Genomic DNA, 10,686 nt, shown 5'->3' with positions numbered 1-10,686 from the left:
GTGAACATAGGGCTGTGGAAACATATGGTTGTGGGAACATAGGGCCTAATTTTCTAAATTTTCTGAAAAAAAAAAAAAAAAGATTCTTAGAAATGTGGGAACACAGGGCCGTGGGAAAGATCCCTGAGAGACCTGGGTTCAAATCTCACCGTGATATTATGCCCTGAACAAAATGGGTTACCTAGTTTCTCCAGAGATGTGACCTCTGATATATAACAATTGTAAGTCACTTTGGATAAAAGCGTAAGCTAAATAAGTAAAATGTCAAATATATTTATGTACAATTTCTGTGCACTTTTGAAGTGTGTTTTGCATCTGGCATTTCCTCTGAACTCTGACTTGACTAATGCTTATTATCGCAAAGCTCTGGTAGCTCTGATTAAATGGAGATACTTTTACCTGACAGAAACAAATTTATACAGGTCTTGATTTTCATACATATGTATTTCCTGTTTTCCTACATAGCATGATTACTTTCATTAAAACATCAACTCTTGAAAGGTAGTTGTGATGGGACAATATGACTTGATATGATGGCAAGCCCTGCTGGTTTGTTGTTTGGGCATTATGTGGACATGGATGCATCAGTCAAGCACTGTTGTGGTTGTTAAAAAATATATATAAAAAAAAAAAAAAAAAGAAAAAAAAAAGAAAACTGTTAAACTACATTCACACTGCAGGCTTTGTTTATTTCCCATATCACGTGTAAACTGGCAAACTGCAAAGTCAGGAGCAGGAGATTTTGGGACACATGACTATAAACATGTGAAACTTAAAAAAAAATAGGTGAAACGTCCAATAATTTTAAAGAACAACGGCAACGTTTGAGTGGGAGGGGTTACGTTAGAAAGCGCGAAACAGCCCAGAGAGACCGTTACAGACACATTTGTGAGCCAGAGAGGAGCGCGGCTGTTTTTTCGTTTTCATAGTGTTTGCTTGAGACAGTTTGGAAGTGAGCGACTTTTTTGTGCAACGCGTTGTGCCATATTCAGGATGCAAAAGATACCACTCACAGTCTGCAAGTAAACAAGAACTACAAGGTACGTAAGCCCGAAATATAAACTGTATAACTAACGTTAACATTACCAACTCAAGCATGGTAACTTTAGTTAGCATAAATGTTAGCTTGTTAGTGCTAATCATTTACCATCTTTGACTTTACTCCAGCTTTGCAAACGTGCTAATTCTATAACTTGTGTTGTGACCTGAAAGTCGACGTTAACGTGTTAGTGTAACGTTAAACAGTGCCAATGTTATGAGTGAAGTGTTGGCTCACTAACGTTATAATGTAACGTTAGGTTGAGATAGTGTTAACTGTTTTACATATTTAACTAACGTTACTTGCACACAATAGTTTCCAATATAAGTTATTTGTATTTTTTTTCTCAATTAAGATTGCCTATGCACTCAAATATATTTTTTTTTCTGTCTCTCAACAGATTTTGCTGACCTCAAAGTAATCTGAAGAGGTGAGTGTTTTGCCATGGTCCAAGAATACACTTGTCACAGGTGTGGTGTTTCTGTGAAAACCTTAAAAGGTTATGTTCAACATCAAGAGCTACACAGAAATGAGGCTCATTACCAGTATGCATGTTGCATAACAGGTTGCAAGTCTCACTTTAGAAATTATAATGCATTTAAATGCCATGTTTACCGTCATCATAAGCAGGCATCTTCTGTGTCACAGTGTGAGACTTTGCAGGGACCATTTAAATGTGAACTTACTCACTGTAAGAAAGAGTTGATTGATCTGAAAGATCTTTTGTGTCACCTGAAATCTCATGCTTCAAAAAGAGAGGAGGTGCAATGCCCATTCAAAAACTGTGATAAGACTTTTTCAGTGAAATCATCTTTAACGTCCCACCTATCTAGAAAGCACAAACATTCCACAGCTCTTCATGTCTCTGGTGCATACTGTCTTCCTTCAGCTCCTAGTGAGCCTCAGTTTTCTGTTGTTGAAAGCCAGTCAGATGAAGGGGCAGTTGATGATGGGCCTGGTGAGGTTACACTGGATCCTGCACAAATGAAGAGCTTATACATGAGAAACCTATGCATGTTTTACATGAAGTTGCAGGCAAAGCACCTCATCCCCTCCTCTACAATACAGTTGATTGTAGAAGAAATTAATAGTCTCAGTGGTGTTTGCCAGCAACACACAAAGAATCAACTTAAAGTATCTCTTCATGCAAAAACTAAACTAACAGAGACAGAAATTAAAGATGTTTTGACGACCCTAGATGACATAGATATGCATTCATCCTGTAGCTCTGCACTTTCTACAGAGTACAAGAGAAAGCAGTATTTTGAGGAGAATTTTGCCTATGTGCATCCACAGACAGTTTTTTTGGGGTTTGATGAAAACAGAAAAGAGCGAAATGCTCAGTACATTCCCATAAAAGATACATTAACAGCTCTGTTAAAAGATCCTGCTGTGTGGGAAGAATGTTCTACAACTGGGAATGAGAGTGCACCTCGTATTTTTAACGATGTGTGTGATGGATCTTTATTCAAATCCAATCCTCTGTTTTCAGAGTCAGGTCTCACTTTAAAGGTGATACTGTATCAAGATGCTTTCGAGGTGGTTAATCCCATTGGCTCTGCAAAGAAAAAACACAAAATGCTTGGGGTCTACTTCACTCTTGCAAACTTTAATCCTTTTCGTCGATCCACCGTTGATAACATGCAGCTTTTGCTCTTGTGTCGAGAGGCTGATTTCAAGCATTTTGGCCATGAGAAAGTGTTCTCTCCATTGTTATCAGATCTCAGAGAACTGGAGACAAATGGTCTGAATATACGTGGAAACACTGTGAAAGCAACACTCTATTGCATTGCTGGGGATAACTTGGGTTCGCATAATATCGGTGGCTTCACAGAAAACTTCAGTACATCGCGCTATTTCTGCCGGTATTGTCACATTACCAGAGATAAGCTAGACGACTTTGAACACAATGCATCCATCCGCACAGTACAAGACTACAATGACACTATACAAGAGCTGCACAATGATGATGTAAGTGAAGTCAGAGGTTTGAAATTTGACTCGATCTTTAACTCTCTGGCTTTTTTCCATGTCTGCCAGCCAGGCCTCCCACCCTGTATTGGCCATGATTTGTTTGAGGGTGTTGTGGCATATGACCTTGCCATTTACATAAACTACTTTGTCAAGGTGAAGAAATTCTTCACATATTCCCAACTTAATCGTAGGATTAGGCAGTTTGGCTATCAGGGATCTGATGGTAATTCTACACCCTCAGAAGTTTCTGAAAAGGGTGTAAAACTAGGTGGACAGGCAGCAGAAAACTGGTCTTTGCTGAGACTTCTCCCTCTTATAATCGGGGATAGGATCACAGATACAGAGAATCCAGTATGGCAGCTGACTGTCCAACTGAAAGAGGTAGTGGAATTAATTTGTGCCCCTAAAATATCAGCACCACAGATTGCTCTGCTCAATGTTCAGATACGTGACTATCTAGAGGCAAGGAAAGAAATGTTTCCTGCGCACAAATTGAGACCAAAGCACCATTACCTCACTCACTACCCTGCACTGATACTGAAATTTGGCCCTCTCATGCGGTTGTGGACAATGAGGTTCGAGAGCAAGCATTCATACTTCAAAAGATGTGTGCGAAGAACACAAAATTTCAAAAATGTATGTCAAACACTTGCCAGAAACCACCAGCTACTACAAGCCTACTTACATGCAGGCTCTTTTTTTGCACCTTCATTGGTGGTGAAGAACTCCACTCCTTTCCATGCTGAACTGTACAGCAATGCAGTGCGCACTGCTGTTGGAGAAACTTTGGTCAAGGAAACCAATGTTGTGGCAAGTACAGAGGTACAGTGGAAAGGCACTCAATACAGAAAGGGGTTCTTTCTTTGTCTGAGCCACGGTGAGTCAACCGAATTCGGACAAATTCAGCTTATACTGGTGAAGGAGGAGAAGCATGTGTACTTTATTGTTACACCTCATAATGTGTCATATTTAGCGGAGTTTGGACTTTATGAAGTGAAAGAGGCAAGGCAGACCATGAAGTGTGTGAAAGGAGAGCTCAAACTGGATTATTATCCATTGCCTGAGTACAAGCTTTTTGGGACAAGAGTCATTTCACTGAAACACAGCGTTGTTGATACAGAGTAAAGAAAACTATCAATGTGTCTTTTCTCTCCTGTATAGTTATGGATACACAGAGTGCTCTTTCCTCTTTCCTTACCTCAACACTCCCAAAACTAAGGGAACTTGACCCTTTGCTCGAGGCTCTTCAAGAATTAGGAGTTCACGACCTTGAAGACTTGAACTACATTCAAGAAAGTGACCTTCTTCATGTCCTGAAGCCAGTGGAAGCAAGGAAACTTATTTCCCATTTTAAAACCACAAGTATGTGTTTGTACTTAATGCAACTTTTAATATTAAGAACATTAGATATATGCTAATATATATGATATATGCTTTTTCTGGTGTTCTTATTATCTCCAAATAAAGGTTTATGTTGTTACTGTGGCAAAAAAAATAAACAAGACATAACTCCACTATTGTGTGTCTTTTAAGGCCAAAGAGATGCGTTGGACAGTCTTCCCAGCAACCAACAGTCTTGTGACAGTCCTCATACACGGCCTGATGAGATGTTTCCTTCTGGTGAGTCCATGCCTATTGCACAGAATGTGACTTTTTTGGTCTTTGAACTTATCATTAGTCTTGTCTGAAGTTTCACTATTTGGCAAGTATGTATCTTCTCTACATATGGCCATTAACTATTCTAAAAATAAAAGGGCACCATGTCTGTGTTGCTCCACTACATAACTAAACAGAACATAATTTTGTGTAATTTTTCTGTGATTGTTTAAAAAACAAACTAAGCCCCCAAAAATTGGTATGAAATTGTTTGGCTTTGCAGTGCATGTTGTATCATCATATTTTCATCTGTAACCTTTCAGGTGGCTACAGCTCAGCAAGTTCAAATTCACCAAGGTCAACATCTAGTTCAAGTATAGGTTGCACACCTCGTCGACCGTCTGACAACAGCTGGCATTTCAATTTTGAAATTCCATGGAAGAAGTTGCCATCTGAGCTCATCAGAAAATTAGAAGAAGGGAAGCGACCAACAAAGAGTGACAGACTTGAAATGATACGGCTGATTATCAGTGAAATCTTAACAATATGCCCAACACCCGCAAAGAAACACCTCAGTGAGATCGCAAGAAAGATGGCAAAGGTGTATCCTGTGGCATTCACTGATGTCATTGAAGGTGAAATTGTGGGCAGTGGATATGACTCACTCACAAAACAGATGCTCAGCAGGGTGGATAACTTGAAGAGAGGAAGCACTCCACTTTCCTTAAAAAGACAACTTATTAGCACCAGTGAAGGAGAGGATACCCCACCCAGGAAGAGAAGACTAGACACCTATGGATGCATTAATTGGCAACCAATGCGTCTACCAACTGATGAAACACTGGAATCCCAGAAGCAAGCACAAGAACAGTTAAAGAAAATGTACAAAGAAAGATGCCGTGACACGAAATGTATTGAGAAAATGATGAGGACCACTTTCTTCACTCAGAGAAAAGACATTATCAATGGAATTGAGACCTCTGATTTGATAAACGATTGGCCATATTTATTTGAAATAACTGGCATGAAGACTCATTTCAAAGAGCTTACAGGCATGGACATTGATAACAAAGCCATGGAAAACAAATATGCCAGGGTTATTTCATACCTCAAGACCAGTGACAAGACAGGGAAGATGGAGACCATCTTCAGAGAAATGGAAGCATCAAGCAAGAATGTTGCAGATGTCAGTGCTGCTGGGTTTCTTCAACTACTTGTTAGATATTTCAATGAGGAAGAAGACCAGATGTTCCATAAACTGGATCAAACAATCCTGCCCTCTGAAGTGAACTGTGCGGAACTTCCAAGTACGCCATGCATTGTTGTGTGTGGTAAGTTTGAATATTTTCTTTTTCTGACATAGTTATGTTATTATATTATTATTATAATTTACTATTGGTTATTAAAGGTGTAGTTATTCTTTTTTGCCTTCTTCCTTTACATATGATGGCATGGATTATACACTGGTAGCAAAATTAATTTATGGGCATTTGCTCAAGCTACAGTCATGTAGATAAGGTTGATCAGTAAGCCAGCAGCTTGTCAGATTTGTTGAAATGCAGTTATTTGATTCATATGCAGCTAATTTCTATCTGACTAGATACTGCCTACCTGTGAAGTAGAGCTGTCCTCGATTGAAGAAATTCAAGGTCAACAAATAATCATTCAGTTGTATCGACTAATCGATTAGTTGATTTAATCGAGTTTCTCCGCAAAGAGTCATGCAAAAGCACCACTTTAATTCGTGTTTACCAGAGATGTGCACGCACGTTTCTTGGAAATAAGTCATTCAGCATGAAAAAAGCATAAAACATGCCTAATCAACTGAAGAGATCTTAGTTGACTTCTGCAACATTACCTACCCCAGATTTATATGTAATGATAATATCGTATTGTTTGTCTGGTGATTTCCACCCCTACCAATTGTGTGATGGATGTTTTTTTTCATGTTTCGTGTGTTTTAGTTAAATATAATTTAACTTTACAAACGTATTGAATAATTACTGGACTTTATGGTCTTTGAGCACAGTTTGTCACAAAAATACAGATCCCCTGCCTGTCTTTTGTGTGTTTACAACAGGAAATTCTCCATTGGCAGCAGAGTACTTCATGCTTTCTGTGGACCAGACCATTGTGAATGGTCACATCAATGCCTTCACTGATGCTCTTGTATTGATGTTTGCCACGTACTACTGCCTGAACATATCTTACCCAGAAGGCCAAGGAGCAACATTGGAGTTCTTGCAGAGGTGAGAAAAAAGTCAATTTTTTTTTTGAAAAGTTTTATTGATTTTTGGTATAAAGAACACAGCACAGGGTCAGTGGAGTACATGTTCTTAGTAATAATACTCAAATGTCTCTGACATCAAAGTTTTCGGTGGTGACTTTGCATTATGATTGGTATTCTGTCCATTTTTCGCATTTCTTCAGACGTCCATTTTAAATATCCAAACAGATATAGAATGACTAGAAAAAATAGTTACCCCTTTAAAATCGAATGCAATTTAATAAAAGAGCCTTGCACAGGACAGGATTTCACAACTTTCCCTTGCTGTCTTTTTCACTACATTTTCTCAACCGTAGAGAGTGTATTAAAGGGATACTCCACCGTCTTTTCATATTAAACTATGTTATTCCCTTAACTAAGATGAGTTGATATATACCTCTCTCGTCTCAGTGCGTGCAGCGAAACTTTGTTCACTCAGTTCATTCAATATGGGCCAAGCAGAGAAGCTACCAAACACCTCCACGTTTTCCCTATTTAAACACAGTTACTCGCGTAGTGTAACTCGACCTAGGACGGTGACACAAAACAAAACGTTGCGCTTTTCTAAGCGTGTAAAATGGATAACTATATTGTATGGCGGAATACCATAGCAAGTGCTTATGAGCACTTCGACCTGGCGGAGTAATATCTTCACTCGTGAAGAATACCCTCTCACCGGCCCCCGCTCCCTCTAGTGAAGATATTACTCCGCCAAGACGAAGTGCTTACAAGCACTTGCTATGGTATTCCGCCATACAATATAGTTATCCATTTTACACGCTTAGAAAAGCGCAACGTTTTGTTTTGTGTCACCGTCCTAGGTCGAGTTACACTACGCGAGTAACTGTGTTTAAATAGGGAAAACGTGGAGGTGTTTGGTAGCTTCTCTGCTTGGCCCATATTGAATGAACTGAGTGAACAAAGTTTCGCTGCGCGCGAGAGCGATTGAGTGCACGCACTGAGACGAGAGAGGTATGTATCAACTCATCTTAGTTAAGGGAATAACATAGTTTAATATGAAAAGACGGTGGAGTATCCCTTTAATAGACTTCTTAAAAGGTACTATGTGTCATGACAAAGACATGACATCATTAACAGCATGCTAACAAGCTTAACCCCAACACATTCTGTGTGGTTATTCTACTTTTTATCTCAAGAGGCGATAGTCCGATAGTATAGCTTGTGCCTCCTCCCCTCTAGTTTCAGTTGAGATGTATATGATGCAACAGCTGTGTGTGTGGGCCTTGTGTGCCTCAGCAGCACAGTGAGCAGCAAGTCCACATTAAGCCACTTTATATTATATTTCTTTAAGTTACAGTGCCCAGTATTGTGCCAATATGCCTCCACGCTGTGCTGTGTGAAATATATGGAAAGGGCGGGTCAGATCTGAGCAGGAAATGGTTGATAGTAACAGAGGCGGAACAGTGCCTGTGTGAAAAGCCACACACAGTGTGCCAGCACAGCGCATATTGTGCTATACTTTACAGTCTGCCTCACGTCTTGGATTGATATGTGAAAGTACATACAGCAGTGGAATTATGCCTTAACATTTTTTTTCAGTTGGACTCTAATTCAATATCAATATATTTTTGATATATCGTTACGTTACAGCATTTGTCACTGAACGACGTTCAGGGCACAGCCGTCAGTTTATTTTTATTCAAAGTCGAGCAGTTTAGAACACAATTGGCTGTGTTCTAAACTGCTTGTGTATAATGCCAGGAATAAAAACTACACTGCACTTTTGTTCCCATCTATATGCTGATACTGTTTGTGTTTTATCTCTTGCTGCTGTTTTTGCACAAATTTCTTACTTCAGTGAGGAATTTTCAGCAGCTACATGCGTGCTGCATGGAGGATTTTTTTTTAAATATGGTTTTCAAAAATGAGTGAAGTAACATACTCGATAATGTCTGCTCATTGTTAAAACAATAATTAAGATATTACCGTAGACGATACATATCTCACACTAGGGTTAGTCTATGTTAAACGCTATCCAGGTTCAGGTTGGTGTGTGTTGGTTTTTGTCCACCTCAATCTCCAGGTGTGTGTGTGTGTGTGTGTCTGAGTCTGTGTGTGTGTGAGAGTCTTTTTGAATGTTTGAGTGTGTGAGCCTGTGTTTGAGTGTGTCAGTAAGTTTGTGAGTTTGTGAGTTTGTGTGTGTCTGTGTGTGTGTGTGTGTGTGTGTGTTTTTTGTGCGTGTGTTTGTGTGTGTGTGTGTGTGTGTGTGTGTGTGTGTGTGTGTGTGTGTCCATCTCCAGGTCCAGGTTTGTGTGTGAGAAAAATTTGCAACAAGAAGTCTGTGGAGCAGTCATAGCATAGAAAGTGTAGCAATGGCATAGCAATGTCTTTAAAGGGATAGTTCACCCAAAAATGAAAATTCTATCATCGTTTACTCACCCTCAAGTTGTTCCAAACCTGTATGAGTTTCTTTGTTCTGTTGAACACAAAGGAAGATATTTGGAAGAGTGTTTGTAACCAAACAGATCTCAGTCCCCATTGACTATCATAGTATATATTTTTTCCTACTATGGTAGTCAATGGGGATCGAGATCTGTTTGATTCTGTCATTCTTCCAAATATCTTCCTTTGTGTTCAACAGAACAAAGAAACTCATACAGGTTTGGAACAACTTGAGGGTGAGTAAACGATGATAGAATTTTCATTTTTGGGTGAACTATCCCTTTAAGGTATCTGACACTAAGTGTTGGCAATGGAAATGTGTACTTGTCACTAAAAATATATCATATATATATATATATATATATGATATATTTAACTTAATCCCCACCCCGGTCCCCAAACACCACACCACCGCAAATAGAATCTAATTCTGTGGGAAACACTGCGTACATACAGTATGTTTTCCAATTTATTCCTGATTCGTCCTCATGTCAAGATATAAGGTATATTTTGCAGGAGTCCACATTTTATTACTAAAATTGTTTTATGTCTTTCACTTGACAGATGCCTTTTTAAGATCAACCCAGACAAGGGATCGAAAGTGGAGAAGAATTCTACCAAAAGGCAGCTGGCGGTCAGTCCGAAGGTTCTTTCCCTGATAACAAAAATATCGGACCATGAATGGAGGGAGTAAAAAAAAAAAAAAAACACTTTTCAGAAGGGAGACTATTGCAATCGAATGTCCCTAGTTCTTTCTCATGCACAGTTCATGTTGTTCTCACTACTGTATTCTTGAGTGTTCTTTAATTGTTGTCAGATAGTACCACTGCGACCCAGATGAATACTGGGTACACATTGTAACCATATTTTAAGTATAGAATTGGTTCACAGTACTGGACAAAGTTATTATAGTTATTAGTTTATAGGCTTCAGTACCTTCAGTTAAGTTACTGCAATAACAGTGGAAGCAAGCATTACACTGCACCTAGATTGACTTTTATCTTATCTGAAGTACCAGACAGACTTTTAAATTGTATTGCTTGTTTTTTTGTTTCAAGTGTTTTTATTTCACTGTGAATATTGGCTGAACCTATTGTAAACTGTTCTTGAACTTTTGCCTACAAGCAGCCAATTGTTAGACTGCTAGCAGTATGTAGCTATGCCGTTAAGCTATGTAAGCAAGTATGTTGCTAGAGCAGCAACTGTTTTCTATTCTGATCTGTTGGTCAACAGAATAAAATAATGTTGAACAGTAGTTAGTGTGTTCTGGTTCTTATTGTTAAGCTAAATCATTTGTCATTTAAGTACTGTTATAGCTTGATATTTTTTAATTTGTCCATTACATTTGCAGGTTGAATGTGTATAAATATGCGTTTAGTTATCATTATCATAGTGTTATGATATTTGA

General features: G+C 38.8%; 1 protein-coding gene across 1 annotated transcript; it reads left to right on the top strand.

Annotated features, from left to right (window-relative positions):
• Window positions 1–831: 831 nt before the first annotated feature.
• LOC308696948 (uncharacterized protein) lies at window positions 832–10,532 on the top strand. Its single transcript, XM_081375946.1, has 7 exons — window positions 832–1,040; window positions 1,440–1,469; window positions 4,175–4,375; window positions 4,547–4,633; window positions 4,933–5,940; window positions 6,690–6,858; window positions 9,843–10,532. The coding sequence occupies exons 3-7, from the start codon at window positions 4,177–4,179 to the stop codon at window positions 9,970–9,972; spliced, it is 1,593 nt and encodes a 530-aa protein (XP_081232072.1). The 5' UTR covers window positions 832–1,040; window positions 1,440–1,469; window positions 4,175–4,176; the 3' UTR covers window positions 9,973–10,532.
• Window positions 10,533–10,686: the final 154 nt, after the last annotated feature.

This window comes from Scardinius erythrophthalmus, assembly GCF_964197995.2.
Source record: "Scardinius erythrophthalmus genome assembly, chromosome: 10".
Lineage (NCBI taxonomy): Eukaryota > Metazoa > Chordata > Actinopteri > Cypriniformes > Leuciscidae > Scardinius > Scardinius erythrophthalmus.
Note: the sequence above shows the minus strand (reverse complement) of the source record. Positions and strands in the feature narration are given on the sequence as shown.

Bases quoted from the DNA above. Each gene is read 5' to 3' on its own strand.
- LOC308696948 (XM_081375946.1), top strand. From the start codon at position 4,177: ATGGATACACAGAGTGCTCTTTCCTCTTTCCTTACCTCAACACTCCCA. The intron at 4,376-4,546 runs GTATGTGTTTGT...GTGTCTTTTAAG, and splicing joins TTCCCATTTTAAAACCACAA to GCCAAAGAGATGCGTTGGAC. The intron at 6,859-9,842 runs GTGAGAAAAAAG...TTCACTTGACAG, and splicing joins ACATTGGAGTTCTTGCAGAG to ATGCCTTTTTAAGATCAACC.